This window comes from Callospermophilus lateralis, chromosome 1 (assembly GCF_048772815.1).
Source record: "Callospermophilus lateralis isolate mCalLat2 chromosome 1, mCalLat2.hap1, whole genome shotgun sequence".
NCBI lineage: Eukaryota > Metazoa > Chordata > Mammalia > Rodentia > Sciuridae > Callospermophilus > Callospermophilus lateralis.
This window is the reverse complement of record NC_135305.1, coordinates 13,573,204-13,589,662: the sequence shown is the minus strand read 5'-3', so window position 1 is coordinate 13,589,662 and position 16,459 is coordinate 13,573,204. Positions and strand designations below refer to the sequence as shown.

Sequence of the window (16,459 nt, the reverse complement as noted above, 5' to 3'; positions counted from 1 at the left end):
ATTATCATGGAACTGAACATGTTCAGTGTGTACCAGCTACTGGGGGTAGGAATAAAGGACCAGAGCAGACTTTCCTGTAAAGGACCAGATAGTAAATATTTTAGATTTTGTGGGCCATGCCATCTCTGTCATTATTACTCAGTGCTGCCATTGTAGCCTAAAAGCAGCTATAAACAAATGAGTGTGACAGTTTCAGGAATACTTCATTCAAAAAACAGGCTTTAACCTGATTTGGTTTGCAGGCTATAGTTTGCTGACCCTTAGACTAAAGGGAAGTTGGTTCCTACTTTTATGAACTTCAGATCTAATGGTGTAGTTCTTTGTTTTGCATGTACTCTCTTGTAGGGGAGGGGCAGAAGGGTAGAGGAAGATGATACCAGCATGGTAGAGGTAAATAGAGTCAGTAAGAACAAAGGAAAGCTTTATAAAGTGAAAATGCACAACTATTGAGGATACCAGAGTAAGTCCAGTCAGTAGTGGAATGAATACGATTGCAAGTATTGAGAACAGCGAGGCCTTTGAATGCTTGAATGTTTGTGATACTTCTATGTCTGTGTGATGGTCATTTTATGTTTGCTTTTGGGATAGCCCCAGATCCTGGGACCACAAGTATCACCCCTAATTCTACTGAATGCCCAGTGGTAACTGAATCTGAACGGATAAACTGCATCCCTGACCAGCCACCAACAAAGGTTTGACTCTTGGATTTTTAAATTTAAGAATATATACCACTGAATGGTTTGTTTTTTTTTTGAACTTTTTGTGGCTTGACTCAGAGTCTCAGGTATATTAATTCTATATTTGTGTTTGTGGGACTTTGTAGCTTCAGGAGAGGAAAAGCTGGAAAATTCCCTTGGATTGCCAGATTCAAATAAATGTACATGCTGCTCAGTTAAATTTGAATTTCAGAGAAACAACAAATAAGATTTTAGTATAAGAATGTCACTTGTAAGATTTGAAACTTACTAGAAATACATTTACATTTCATCTGGCAAGAGTACTGATGATTAGTTCTCTTTGATTCCGTCACTGCATTTGTTCTTACCCTCTGTCTATTTCCCTTCTTTCTGAATTCCAAAGTGTTATCGAGTCTATAATAAAAGTCCTACACTTACATTAAACATGATTTAAAATAAGGACAAAGTTTCAAGAGCTATGCTTTGGAAGGAAGAAGGCAATTAATACAAGGGCGAAGATAATGCAGCACGTGGGCATTTATGTTAGTATTTCTTGATCACTGACTGAAGGGCACCTGATTATCATAATAAACTTGGCATACTCCCTGTCAGTTACTTTTTACTTTGAGAATAAAAATGATATCTGAATGAAAACCAAGTGCAGCCTTTTGAATGAAGTCCACTGATATGATGTGTCAGATGCGTATCAGATACAGAATGGGTCTGTATGGCACTCCCACACTCATCTCCATAGCCATCCCATTCTTAGTGGTCTGCAGTAATCTGTGAAGTTCTAGGGAGTTACTTTTTTGGTTTCTCTAAGGCGCTTTTATATTAAAAGATATTTTTTCTTTCCTATTAGAGGATAAACCTCCACTAGTGGATTAATCTTCTTGGGGGAATGGGGTGAGGTAGAGGGGGGTATGATATGAGAGGTAAACACATCAAAATAGTCATCTTATTTATCTCAGGTAAAGGTAAGTGAGTGAAGACAGTGAGGAATGAGACCTCAGTCAAAACTCACGATACCTCCCCCGCCATATTTAAACACTTGGTGTTTTGCAGCCTATCTTCTTCTTCATTTTTTTTTTTTTTAATTCTTGTAGTTGTAGTGGACAGCATGTCTTTATTTTATTTGTTTATTTTTATGTGTTGCTGAGAATTGAACCCAATGTCTCACACGTGTTTGGCAAGCACTCATTTGTGTGTGTGTGTGTGTGTGTGTGTGTGTGTGTGTGAATGCACTCCAGGGGTCCTTTTCATGTGTCTCAGAAGAAAAGCTCATCCAGATCTACATCTAGTCCTGATCTTTACCTCTGGGCTGGCAGCTGGTTAGAGAGCATTATCACTGGATGCCTTCCTATCACACCTGAATTCATTATTTGGTTTTCCTTCTCTACTGTAAGGGTTCTGTTATGCTTCTGGTCTTTGAGTCAGAATCAACAGAACTTTTGCTTAGCTCTTCCCTTCAATTGCTAACTGATGTTAGGAAAAGCAGTGAGCTATAAAATCCCACAAATAGACTTATGTTATCCCTGTGACCAGTATTTCAAAACAGCCCTTCAATAATATTTTCCAGAATAAGTACTTCATTTTCATTCTCAACACATTATTAGATCATCGTATTCCAGTAGCCTCCTAGCATCTCTCTGAATTCCATTTCATTTATTCCATTTTGATTAAACATGATTAAAACTGTTCTCTTCAACATTCTACTTTGATTGTATTTCTACCCAAAACTCCTGTACTTATAGAAGCTCATTCTGCATACTGGGTCAAGTTCAAATACTTTGTTTTGTCCTCTAAGGTTCTCTTTAACCTTTTCTAGACCTCTATAACTTCACTTAGAACACACACCCATGAAGATTTTAGACACAGGTTTCTACAATGATTTTAAATCTATTAGTTTTGGAAGTGCCAATCACTTTCCTCATCCTTGATCTTTCATCTCTAATTTCAGAACTCTGAGTTAAAAGATTGCATTGATGGAAGAAAGCAGAAATATTTAGCCAAATGCCAGATACCTAGCTCAGGAAGGAGATGGTAGATAATAATTTTAAGCACTTTGATTTTTCAAGTTTAGAATGTATTGTGAAAACATGGGAGTCCAGGTTTACATGCTTAAAATAAACCAGTGTGCCCTAAGTAACCATTACAAAATGCTGAAAGCATTTTGCAATTAAGCATTTTCCATAGACAATAATGGTAATATTTATTACCATGATATCTGAGAGGTAAGGTTAACATATTTTCTTACTCAGAAACTTTATTATCTTTTTGTAGTAAACACTTTCTAGCTACTTATCAATTATTTATTTGGCTTATAATTTCTTTTTCCCCATTCTAGTTTCTTATCAATGTATTTAAAGGATTCAGTTTTATGATACACTAGTAAAGATGTTGCATTTTGCCAAGATCATTATGAGTCTCCACCCTTAAAATTACTTTGTGTTTACACATCATCAGTTAAGAGCCATTAACTGGTGCTAGGAAAAGCAGTGAGCTATAAAATCCCACAAATAGACTTATGTTTATGATTTGCTAGTTGTTGCTAGTGTAGACATTGAGTAAGAGCATGGTAGGAAAACCAGAGTACCAGGTTTTTATCTTGGCTTTGCTGCTGAAATATCTATGACTTGATTCCTATCATATTTCCTTGCATACTGTCAAATCTGTATCAGTGATTGAGACAACATATGCTCAGATAAATTTGTTCATTAAGAAAATGACTGCTAAACACTGTACTGAATTCTGTGATTAAAAAGATTTTAGAATTTAGTGATCTCTAAGGTCTTGGGAAATGTTCTCTGGAGATTGATCATATTCCAATTTGGGACACTTGAAAGTCTAAACCATGGAGAGGGCAGAGTGACATATTTGTTTAAGTCTTGCTGCATCCTCACAGGGAAGAAGGCAGGAGGGGTCCACCTGTATAAGGGCCCCTAATCCCATTCACAGGGGAGGAGCCCTGGAGGCCTTAGCACTTCTTAGTGGCCCCACCTCTTAGTATCATTGCCTTGGTAACTCCTGCATTTTGGAGGGGATACATTCAAACCATAGCACCAGCTTCATGAAAATTGCTCTAAGTCCTCTGTTTCTTACAGAAGAGTCTCTCTCTCTCTCTCTCTTTTTTTTTTTAACTACTGAGAAACAAACTACTCCACACTTAGTGACTTAAAAAAACAATCAATTGATTATGTCCCACAATTTTATAGGTCAGAGACTTGGCAGGTTTTGGCAGTGTGATTTTCATAAGAGGCATTGACTAGGATTACTTGGTTGTTTCAGTTGATGGCTGATCTAGTTGGGATGTTTTCAAGATGGTTTCATCCACACGGTTGGCACCTTGGCTATAAGGGGGACCACAGGCTCCTCTACCCTTCGACATAGTCTGAAATCTCTCCTGTTGGACTCTCCAGCCTGGCAGTGAACTTCTTACATGATAGCTGAGGGTTACAAGGAAGGAGAGAGCTGCCAGCCTTCTTCAAGTAAAAGCCCAGAAGCAGTTTAGCATCACTTTTTCTGTACTAAGTTGATTAAATCAGTCATGGGCCAGCCCACATTTAATAAGAAGGGGTGCAGGTACAGCCATTTTTTTTTTTTTTTTTTTGAGAGAGAGAGAGAGAGAGAGAGAGAGAGAGAGAGAGAGAGAGAGAGAGAATTTTAATATTTATTTTTTAGTTTTCGGTGGACACAACATCTTTGTTTTTCTATGTGGTGCTGAGGATCGAACACAGGCTGCACGCATGCCAGGCGAGCACACTACCGTTTGAGCCACATCCCCAGCCCCTCGCAGCCATTTTATACAGCTACAGAGGAGTGCTTATTTGGCTCAGAATAGTCATTAATAAGTGTAAAGATTGGTAAACTACTGAAAATACAGATCAGAGTGGGGTGGAGTAGCAGAGGGTATGAAAATAAAGAAAACTCACAATAAAAGCAATATTGAAAGAGCTTTTCAAAGTAGAGTGGAGCCTTAAGGAAGCTGGATTTCCACAGGATTCTAGCTGTGATAAACTTCAGTCACCTTCAGCCTTTGACTGTAGGCACAAAGATCAAGATAATCAGATAATTACCTTGTGCCCAGCAACTCAATATGCATATCAAGAGATGATCAGGCTCCGGTTTTATGGACACTTTTACTCATATATATTCTTATTTTATTTTTTTATTTTATATATATATATTCTTTTCTTATTGTTCTGTCAATCACTTAACCTCTGTTCTGAACTCCAACAAAAACACCCCCAAACCCAAGAGATTTTTACAGTTTTTTAATAAAATGATACTGCTTGCTCACATAAGCTCCCACCTTTCCTGTCTTCCTCAAACACAGATTCATAGCTATCTGAACCTGTGCTTCCTGAACTGCAATTCCTAAAAGCCAAATTAAGGGCTGGGGACGTGGCTCAAGTGGTAGCAGGCATGTGTGCGGCTCGGGTTCGATCCTCAGCACCACATACAAACAAAGATATTGTGTCCGCCGAAAACTAAAAAATAAATATTAAAAAATTCTCTCTCTCTCTAAAAAAAAAAAGCCAAATTAAGTTTTTATAGTTGTAAAGTTTCTGAGTTTGAATTAACAAGATCATGGTTTGAGAGTTCTAGAGTAAGATGTTTCTGCCACAAAGGGAAAGCTGTACATTATCATCATTTATTATGTTGGAAGGTATTTTGGTGAAAATATGGTGTTTTTAGTCTGTCTTTTCATTTTATTAGCATGATTATTATAGTGTTTTTGGTAATTCAGTATATAGAAGGTTGGGAAATAAGTTGGGACTCACAGAAAAGGAAGGAGGTCAAGAAAATAGATAATTGTTTTTCTCACCTTGGCTCTATTAGAACTGAACTCCTTTGAAGTAATTATTAATAAATAACTTAAGATATCCAAGAATGCAGAATTACAATCCAGGTTAAGAGAGAAAATAGAACCAGCAAAGATGAACTCTCCTGTATTCCCCTGCTGTATCACTTTTCCCAGCTCCCTCTGCAGAGGTGACCACATTCCAAAGTTGAAATCCATCATGATTCCTTTGTACCATCACTATTTACATATATACTAATAAGCAGTAGGTATACTCAATTTCTAAACAAAAATGCATGTTTTGCAATCTTTTTCACTTAGCATTGTAAGATTTATCCAAATTGATATGTATCTCTTTAATTCATTTGTGTTCACTGTGAAACAGTGTATCAAAATCATCCTTTCTTTGGATAAAAGAAATTAGTTTTTCTCTAATATGTTGTGGTTGCAACGATGCTATTATGACTAGTTCTGTAAACATTTTTACTTACATGTGTCTGATTTGGGGTATAAAGCTTCAAGTGTACTAGATATTTTCAAATTAATCTCTAAAGTGACTATAATTTACCATCTTAGTACAGTCTCTGCATCCCTAATAACATTGGAATTGACAGTCTTTTTAAACTTCGACACTTTAAGGTTATTAAATAGTATCCCTTTGTGACCTTAGTGATAATTTTCCTGAATTCTAGCAAGGGTGAACATCTTTCAGTTATTTCTGTGAATTTTTTCTTTGTTCTTAATTATGTATTGAAATGTTTATCTTTTTGATGTGTGCAAGTTTTTTATCTGTTCATTCATATTTTTTCAAATTCTAAGTCTTATTTATATTACGTATGTTGCAAACATCTACTTTGATGACGTTTTGATGAAGTGTTTTATTTTGAGAAAATGAAGCTCCTCAGGCTTTGTGTTTTTGTGATTTGCTATCTATGTATTCTAGTGGGATTAAATGCCTACAGGTGAAAAGGAAAAAGTTTCAAATTTAAAAAGAAAATAAAGAACGCAATATAACAATAATTGAATTATTTGTTCTAAATTTGTCCTTCAAATTTTCTTGGATCTCTTCCTGGACAATGTTAAATCTCAAATAATGATGACTTGATGTCATCCTGTTCAGTCTAATATACTCTTTTCTTCTTGTCCCTTGTGATGTTAGGACCTCTGGTGTATTTTTAAACTGCAAGCACTAATGCATACAGGCCATGTAGGCTTTTTTCCCCGCCTGATTTGGAAAGGAATTCTTTTAACATGTCACCATTTATTATGATAATTATTATAGTTTTTTTGGTAGATTCCTATTATCAAATGAATGAAGTGACTTTTTAATCCTAGTTTGCTAAGAATTTTATCATGAATAGCTGATGAATTTAAAGGACTATATGACATACTTCATTTGATGATTTATGATGATGAATTACACAAGTTGGTTTTCTAATATTAAATTTCTTTATTTCTGGTGGAAACTTTGTCATTATTTTTTAATCTTGCTGATTTCTATTAATGTTGCATATGCTTTGTTTTTCATTTAGGCTTTGCATTTATGAACCTGGATTTTCTTTTCTGCCTACTTTTCATTTCTTTTGTGGTTCTGGGGACTTTGGGTGTAAAATACTTGCTCCTTTTATTTCTTCTCTCTTTTAAATGTCAAGGAGAGTTGATTGGATTTTTAACAGTGACTTCAGGATCTGGTTTCTTTCCATCTGATCTTTGTGTTGATGTAAGAGCCTGTATACCATCATGCAGAACCCCCAGTGGATAAAAATGTGCAAGTGCTGAAGTCCCTTATTTAAAATGGATATGATATGCACATCCTCCTATATATTATAAATCGTTTCTAGACTATTTACAATACCTAATGCAGTGTAAATGTTATATAAAGAGTTATTATACTGTGTTGTTTAGGGAGTAATTATAAGAAAAAAAGCCTTCACATTTCAGGCACAATTAAAAAATACTTTTAATCTGATGTTTGTTAAATCCTTGGGTATGGAACCCATGGATATAGGGGGCTGACTATTATATAAAAAGTGAAATATCTACATTTTTGGTCTTCTTTGTCTATCAGTTACTGAGGGCAGTACCATAAAAATATTCTATTACGTGCTATCTCCCCCTGTTTTACCTTATGAGTTTGAAATATTTTTCTATATATTTTTTGAATTTTTTATTGTTAGTACATATCAAATTTGAGGTGTGAGATGATCCTGGTGGATTGAAATCATGCCATGACTCTGTCTCCCTAACAATGAATATTAACTTAATATCTATCTGCTATTAATGCTGATTTGTTACTTAGCATGCTTTTTATATGTGTGATCCCCTTTTACTTCCAGTGCTTTTTCAAATCTAAGTTTTGGATATAACACCTATAAAAAACTTTTATCTAAATTTAGTTATTTAAATGTAATCTGATTATCTTTGTTTTAAAAGTATTTAAACCATGTGATAATTGACATGGCTTTCCCTCTTAGGTTTTGTGCTTTCCATTTGGTCTTTTTTTTTTTTTTTAATGTCCTACTTCCTGCCCTGGAGTCTTCAAAAGCAGGTGTATTCTTTCCTTATTGTCTGAACAGAGGATTTCTGCCCCCATCCTCATTTCCTCCTCAGTACTGTAATGGTAGTTACACATTCTATATTGTTTTGGCAGTACCTGTTAAATTTTAATTCTCATACCCAACTAAAGGGGCATTTTATATCTTGGGTCTAATTTGCATTCATCTTATTCATGTCATCATTCTCACAGCTTCCATCTAAAACCGTTTTACTGGGTTTTACAAATCATATGGATATTGCTGTGCTTCTCCCGCTTCCCTAATTGCTGTGTTTAATAGCAGGAGCTGGTGTTTTTGAGTTGGCCAAGAGAGGCTGTTTACTTTCCTTACTGCTTTGACCACTTTGCTCTTTGCCCTTTTCAGTTCAATGAAAAAGTATTAAGCTCTGGGGAGTGTGCAAAAAGCCATTCTGCTTAACACCACTCTCAGTGTCCTTCTCTTTTTCTGTATAATGACTTTGCATCTAAGTGCGCTTTGAAAGGAAGGAACAAAATCATAACTGCTGATTAGTTCATAGTGAAAACTGATCTTACAGCAAGATAAGTCACAAACAGACATCATTTTTTGACCCTTAATACAAATTGAACATCCCTAATGCAGAAATCTAAAAACCCAAAATGTTCCAAAGTCAATTTTTTTTTGAGCTCCAACATGATACCACAAGTGAAAAATTCTACATTATGGAACCTTCTTTCATGCACAAAATTATTTTCAAAATTGTATAAAACTATCTTCAGGCTTTGTATATTGTAAGGTATACATGAAAAATGAATGAATTTTGTGTTTAGACTTGGATTCCATCCTGAAAATATGTCATTATGTGTATGCAAATATTCCAAAATTTGAAAATCTGAAATTCAAACCATTTCTGGTCCCAAGCATTTCAGATAAGGGATACATAACCTGAAATTGCTATTAATGTAAAAGTTAGTGTTTGATTAAACATAATTGCTCATATAGCTCAACATAACTGTTTTTTTCCTTATCATTTTTAAAACATTGCTGTATCCTCCTAAAGGTGTGCATAGTGGTATTCAACCCAGAATTCAGAAAAAAAAGGAAAAGGACAGGGAGAAATTTAGTTTTGGTCTTGTCTTCTCAATATCCAAGTACCTTTTGGTAGGTTATTTCATATCTGTGAAACTTTACCCTCTGGGCCTTGGGATCTTGATCTGTAAATGATGTGGTAGGATGTACGAGTTAGCTACTATTGTGTAATAAATTATACCCAAACTTAATGACTTAACATAATAAGCCTGATTTTCTTGTAGTTTCTGTAATTGAAAATCTAGGTTTGGTTTAGCCAGGTGCCTCTGTCTCTGAGTCTCTTAGAAGACTGCAATCAAGGACTCTTCTGAAATTATGATAATCTTTGACAAGGTTGCTCATGTGATTGTTGTCAAGAGCTAGCTTCTTGGGGGTTATTGAACTGAGAACCTCAGTTCTTTGCCATGTGGGCCTTTTTTATTATATGATGACTCCTTCCAGAGTTAAGTATTCCAACAAAGAAAGTGAAAGGGAGAAAACAAGACAGAAGTCACAATCTTTCTGTGATCTCTTCTATGAAGTGAATCCCATTATTTTCTATTAGCTCCAAGTCCCTAGATCATCCCACATAGAAGACTAGAGATTTCTATAATGTGCTTTTTTCTTGTAATTACATTTGTTTCTTTCCCAAAATTAGTTGGTGTGAGAAAGAGATTATATTCATTTTACTCTCCACTTGACTTAGTCATTAATTGTGGCATAAGGCAGGCACTTTTTTAAAGGAAGAATTAGGATCTATTTGAGTGTAAGGAAAGATTACTTTCTGCCTTGGTAGGAGTCAAGAGACCATAGATATGTCACATGTGTGGAATGCACACAAATATGCAACATATATATTTAGAAGTCAATGCAAAGTTTGTTTGATTGAAGTTTTCTGAGTAAAATTCATTGCAGAGTATTTTTGATTTTAAAAGTCAAAGCTAATATAAATGAAGAGTTGTTTGTAATTTTAGATTACTGGTGATAAAACAATATTATGCTTTAGAATTTTAAAAATATTTATCAATTTTAATGTGATGAAAGACATGGAATGCATTGTGCTTCCTATACTCTTTCACAAGGAAAAATTCCTTGTGAGTAGAAGCCACTGGGGATATAACATACATAATTTCTCTAATGATTAGTTTCCTTATTTGTAAAATGAATTTATTGATGTCCTAACCCCAAATTAGGTGATTTACATTTTCTGAAATATAGTGTTCTACAACTAAATGGAGTTATTTTGACTCATCTCTTGTTTCAGGCTACATGTGACCTGCGTGGCTGCTGTTGGGAAGCTCAGGGAGCTATAGGTATTCCTTGGTGCTACTATTCTAAGAATCATGGCTACCAAGTGCAGGGGGATCCTGTAAACACAAATGCAGGTAAGAGGCAGCAGCTCCAGACCTTCTGAAGGCTAGCTTTGTATTTCCCAGAGGAGCCCTGTGGTAGCACACAGGGGACTGCTGTGCTGCCACACCACCACATGTGACAGAAGGTGGCCCTGCTCTTTTCAAGAATTAGAACTTATTTTGACACCAAACAGCTATCATCCTCTGTCTTGTGAGTCAAGAAACCGTGTTCCGTTCTAGCTTCACCTTTATGTACCTTTATGAATTTGTGTAATTGTCATAATCTTTTTGCTTCTCAAGTTTATCACTTTTAAAATGGGCAATTTTAACTCAGCTTTGAGATTAATTTCAACTCTAGTCTTATTTTTTACAAAATGAAATGATTTCCAATTTTTTAAATATGTTACAAAAGTTACCTAGTCAATGTCAGTACTCATGGGCTGATCATGCCCTCTTATTCCTCCAAACCCTAAAATGAAGAGCATCACCGTGAACATTGTGAGGGTAACAGTGGTGACTACTCTGGGCATGCTCCTAGCATGAAGGATAAGGCCTATTCCTCTTCCAGATGTTCTTGGTCTGATGGGCTTTTCTATAAGGCCTCAGCTCTCACCTGATTTTCTGTTCAATTAGGGAGATGACTTTAATGTACATGATCACCCATAATGGACTATGAAAATAACTGAGAAGGAATAATGAATATATGCTGAAAAGTAAAGAGTATCTGGTCAACACAGAATGAGTCTGTTAGAACAAGAATTAAACCTTTGGGGGGTTTCAATCATATTTTGTAGAAGAGAGGCATAGGTTTTTGTACAAGTTAATAATAGTTCTTAACTTTGGGATCTGATCTAAGATAGTATGTATGTATGAATACCTTTGCCTTTTTTCTTCTTTGGCAAATAAAACATTTTAATCAGTCCCTTACCTTAAGCTTAATTTTTATTTGGCTGTTATTTGCAAATGTATAATGTCAGCTTTGAAAACCTTTTCTCTCCTACATGTTAGGATTCACAGCCCAGTTGAAAACTCTGCCTTCTTCATCCCCATTTGGAAATGATGTTGACAACGTTCTTCTCACAGCCGAATACCAGACATCCAACCGTTTCCACTTTAAGGTTATAGTTTGTTTACTTTAAAAAAATCTTTAAGAGGCTCTTTTTTCCAACCTTATGACTATAGTTTTGACTAGGTAGAAAATTTTGCTAATGTAGGTACTTTTCTCCGTTGTCATTATTATTTAGTACTTGTATATTGAAGTCATCTATAGTCTTCCTTCTATGTGATAATTTCCTAAATAAATGAGTTCATTGGTGCACTTTTGACTTTCATTTATTTGCCCTAGATACCATGTGAAATGTAGTAGCCAAAATCAAACCAAAACAAAATAAGAAAAAAAGAATCAGAATTATCACAGCCTTGGATTTTCTAGGGATGAGCCATCTCTGCAGACTTGCAGTATACAAGCCTAACTCATGCTCAATAGTTAATCATTTAAAGTTGGTAATGTAATGAATACATTCTTAGGCAAAATGCCAGTTCCTGGGTAGCATTGGTGTTGGTAGGGATAATTATATTTTGGAAAATCAGAAAGGTTTTGATTTTGGCTTTCTTTCTATTCATCTCTCTGTATAGTTGACTGACCAAACCAAGGACAGGTATGAAGTGCCCCATGAACATGTACAACCCTTTAATGAAAATGCTGCTGCTTCCTTGAACTATGAAGTTGAGGTCTCTAAACAGCCATTTAGCATCAAAGTGACCAGAAGAAGCAACAATCGTGTTCTGTAAGTTTTGAACACCTATCTAGGGAAGATGATGAAGGGAGGTATGTGGGCTGGGGGAAGGTGCATTTCAATAATATTCTTGAAGGTTGTGAGCCCACAATTGTGAATGGACTCTGCCTCCAAATGTATATATATTTTCTCCCTCTGTTTGCACCAGCACGTTTTCCCCCTCTGCATTTTTCCCTTTCTTTCCTGATCTATCTCACCATCTGCCCAACGGTAAATATTTGCTAATCTGTGATCATAAAATATAGTGTTCTGGTCATGAGATTGGGTATCTGGGGGGCAAATATGAGAAGTGTGCCACATTGTAACTGCCCTAAAGGAATCTATGTGTCTTAGCATCCATGGTAAAACATCACACGGGGCAAATGGGACTGATTAAATAGAGATATAAAAACCACTTTTTTAGCAGTTATGTTCTCTCCACTGCACTTGCCCAACCCATTCCCGTGTTTTCCACCTGTGTCTAGGTTTGACTCAAGCATCGGGCCCCTCCTGTTTGCGGATCAGTTCCTGCAGCTCTCCATCCGCCTGCCTAGTGCTAATGTGTATGGTCTGGGAGAACATGTGCACCAACAATACCGGCATGACATGAATTGGAAGACCTGGCCCATATTTACGAGGGACACAACCCCCAATAAGGTAAGCTTTCAGGATGGGCTCTTTTCATTGAGTATTGTAGCCTCATACTTGAAGGTCACTTCTAGAAGTACAGTATAGTAGTGAGGTGTAAGATTCTGGGCTTGAATTCTGGCTCTGGTACTTACTATTATGTGGTTCTGGGAAAGTTATTTATTTCTCTGTGTCTTCAGTTCCTCATCTATAAAATGAGGATAATGTATTTATCTCATAAGTTTGTCATGAGGATTAAATGAATCAAAACATATAAAGTATCTAGAAGAATGTCTGTTCCAGAGGAAGTGCTCAGTAACTGCCAACTACTTTACAGTATATTTTTCCCTTTGAATTAACCAGTTGGGGACAAAATGTCCTTAAAAGCTGTAGTCTGAATAATAGTTGTTTAGGATGTGCCTAATTTTAGGTTGACCTTTAAAAAATCACTGACTTACCACCCTTGTCAGAAAAATGGGATAAAGTCCCAGCCAAAGCAATGTATCAATTATTTTTTTGTGAAAAGAATAATTGGCATAGGGGTAAAATAATTTGTTGTTGCTACTATTTTTAAATTTTATTTTTATTTGTTTTTTTTTTTGATTGCTAAAACTTGAGGCAGCATTGTTTTTCAACTTAGAAATACTCTATGGTTCAAGACTTGGCTGAGTAAACAGAACTTTGTTAGGGTATGGAATTAAGAAGCCTGGATGAAAGGAGATCCCAGCAATAATTTATTAAGCAGTGATTTTATTTATATATAGCAAAAGAATTCAGAAAAATAATAATAATTTATTTATTTAACAGACAAAAATGAGATTCAGAGAAGCCAGATCAATAGCCAAAGTAAAACAGTTTGCATTTAATAGATAAAGAATCTAGTCTGTACTATGTTTCACCTAAAATCCATGCGCATGGCTACACAAATGCCCATCAGAAAAGCAGAAAAGAGTGACATCAGGACAGCTGGTGATGATCACTTATTATGGAGCCTTAGATCTTTGCCACTCAAAGTGTGAAGCACAGGCAGCACCACGTGAGATTTGTGGGCTCTCAGTCCCTCCCACCATCTAGTGAATTAGAATTCCTGTGTAACTAAGGTGCCTGTGTAAGTCATATGTCCACCAAACTTTAACAAACACTGTTCTAGAGCAATGATTCTTATAACTGACTACACATGGCATCCATCTGGGGAAATTAAAAAGTACAGAAATGTCTACTTCCATCCCTAGGGTTTCCCAAGGGAGTCTGGGTTGATACCTCCTATTCTGGAGTCTAGAAAACTAGTCTAGATTAGAGCTCCATCTGGTTGCTGATTCATATGAAGATTTGTAGGACTTTTGCAGATGAAGTTAAATCAGGTCAAGGTAAGCTTCTTTGAATGGAGAGTTGTTTGGAATTATGGCTTCATAATTCTTTCACCTAACAGGTAATCACAACCAGCATATACTTATTAAATGAGTGCTCATAGCTGGCTCATTGCAACAGAAAACTAGTTCACCTGATAAACATCAACCAAATAGAGATCCTATATTTTAGAATTTATTTGCATCTTCATTAGCCATGAGTGTCCTCACATGATTAGGACTGATTTTTCTAAACTAATCCAGCAATGTGATGTTTAGACTACTTGGTAGTAAATTTTGGATTTTAATTTTCTTTCTGCAGGATGGAAATAACTTGTATGGTGCTCAGACATTTTTCCTGTGCCTTGAAGATGCTAGTGGATTATCCTTTGGGGTGTTTCTGATGAACAGCAATGCCATGGGTAAAGGACTAAAGGGATAGTCATGAAAAAGCAAACATACAGAAGAACAGTTTTTAAGTCCTTTTCTTACAGCACTATGATAAAAGGAATGGGTCCCTTTAAGAGTGATTAAGCTATTGCTTAGGGCCTTATGTTCTCTAGTTGTTCTGTCTTTATCTCATTGACCTATTGACCACATGGTAGCCATGTATAAGGAATTATTCTCCTAGCTTCTCACTTCCCTGAATCTGGTTGCCTCCGGTGGATTATTTTCTGTTATAGAGTTGAGATAGCTAAGGGTTACTTCCTTATAATTTACTTTGAGACAATTTCTAAAAATTAGTTCTTCTTCCTCTTTAAATTTACATTCAGTAGGTTCCAGTGGCAGTTCCAGTAGAATCACCGAAGGATAAGAGGAGAGGTATCAATATCTCCCAGGGTTAAAGATGGACATAGGATATTGATCTCTATCCTCTTCTTAATTGAGGACCATTATATTAATGCTACTCAAAGTGTGGTCTGTAGATTGCTCACAAGCTGTTTCGGATCCTATAGTAAGATCAGTAAAGAAAATAATAGGAAGTACTGCTGTAGCACCCAAGTGCATGAATGAACTTTTTCCCTAATAATTCATTTTCATGTTCTTTTACAGAAGTATCAGTTTGCAGTGAAGTGAAAATTAAATTTTCAAAAAATATCCTTCACCACAGTTTGTTTGAGAAGCACTCTAGATGATGTAAAATGATTCTAGAAAACCTGATAGCCTAAGAATAGATTGAAAGAACACAAGGACTCTGCAGTTTTAGGTAGTTGAAGGAATCAAAACAAATCAAGTCAGACTTAGTGAAGCCCCAAGATCCTAGGTATTCTGCTTGTGTTGTTCCTGCAACCAGAGTATGTCAGTAGAGCTTGAGGTCTTTTGACCCTACATAGAAACCAAGGCAAAAAGGCAGATTTCTAAGAATGGTGATAGGGGCTTAAAAGGATTTTGAATTTATGATGTAATCTGACTTTTTTTCAGCTTGAATCTTGTTTGATTTGAGATTCACTGAAGTTAGTACCTCAGTATGTCTAGCTGGGTTATATTCTTACCATAAAGATGGAATATGGGTTAGTATAACATGTGGTTGTGAAATTCAGAAAGAGGAAATTTTCCTTCTACCCTCTTAGATTTAATTCTTAGATTTTAATTCCCAGATTTAATTCTGCTGAGACAAATCAGCAAGGAAGAGGCAGTTTATTTACAAGTGCTTGCATATAGGAGTGCTTAGTGATGAGTAACTGAAAAGGATGTTTAGATCTTGGGGCTTATCTACCAACTTGTAAGGGAAGGGAAAAAAGAGATTTATTCAGAAGTGAGTGACTGTTTGAAAGACAAATAGGCCCTTGGGGAAATCAATGGGAGATGTAATTGTTTTATGACAATGTCTATTGGTGCTTATTGTTTCAAAGAAAATTAGAGCTGCTCCTAGGAAGGAAATTTATGACAATTAAGTTCTTTTGGAGGTGATGCTTTTAGGCAGATCAGGAATCTCAGTTAGCAAATATCTTCAGTCCCAAATAATTATTATGCTCCAATGGCTTAATCTCTATGGTCAGGTAATGAATGATGTAGATTCATCATCCCCCAAGCCTTGCTGATTAATATGCTTTACATATATATTTTAAGGAAAAATTGAAGAAGGGTAGTAATTTCAGACCCCAAAGATTTAGACAAAAGGGAAGATATCCTGGATGCAGCCCTGAGTTATCTAGATTAGCATCCCTTTTTTCATAGATAGGAAACTGAGGCTAAGCTAGAGGGGAATAGCTTGACCGAGACCTAGTTACTTTTTCATCAGAGCCTGGGTCTTAGCACAAGGAGGTAAGACACTAAGTCACGTCTTATTAAAGTCT

At 35.9% G+C, this 16,459-nt stretch overlaps 1 protein-coding gene across 1 annotated transcript in view; it reads left to right on the top strand.

Moving 5' to 3' along the window:
- Positions 1-381: 381 nt before the first annotated feature.
- Positions 382-16,459, top strand: part of Mgam (maltase-glucoamylase) — a 226,757-nt gene continuing 210,679 nt past the window's right edge. The window contains exons 1-7 of the mRNA XM_077109605.1: positions 382-403; positions 589-692; positions 10,327-10,447; positions 11,423-11,532; positions 12,050-12,201; positions 12,675-12,846; positions 14,485-14,584. Coding sequence (XP_076965720.1) covers positions 382-403; positions 589-692; positions 10,327-10,447; positions 11,423-11,532; positions 12,050-12,201; positions 12,675-12,846; positions 14,485-14,584 — 781 coding nt within the window. The remainder of the gene's footprint in view (positions 404-588; positions 693-10,326; positions 10,448-11,422; positions 11,533-12,049; positions 12,202-12,674; positions 12,847-14,484; positions 14,585-16,459) is intronic.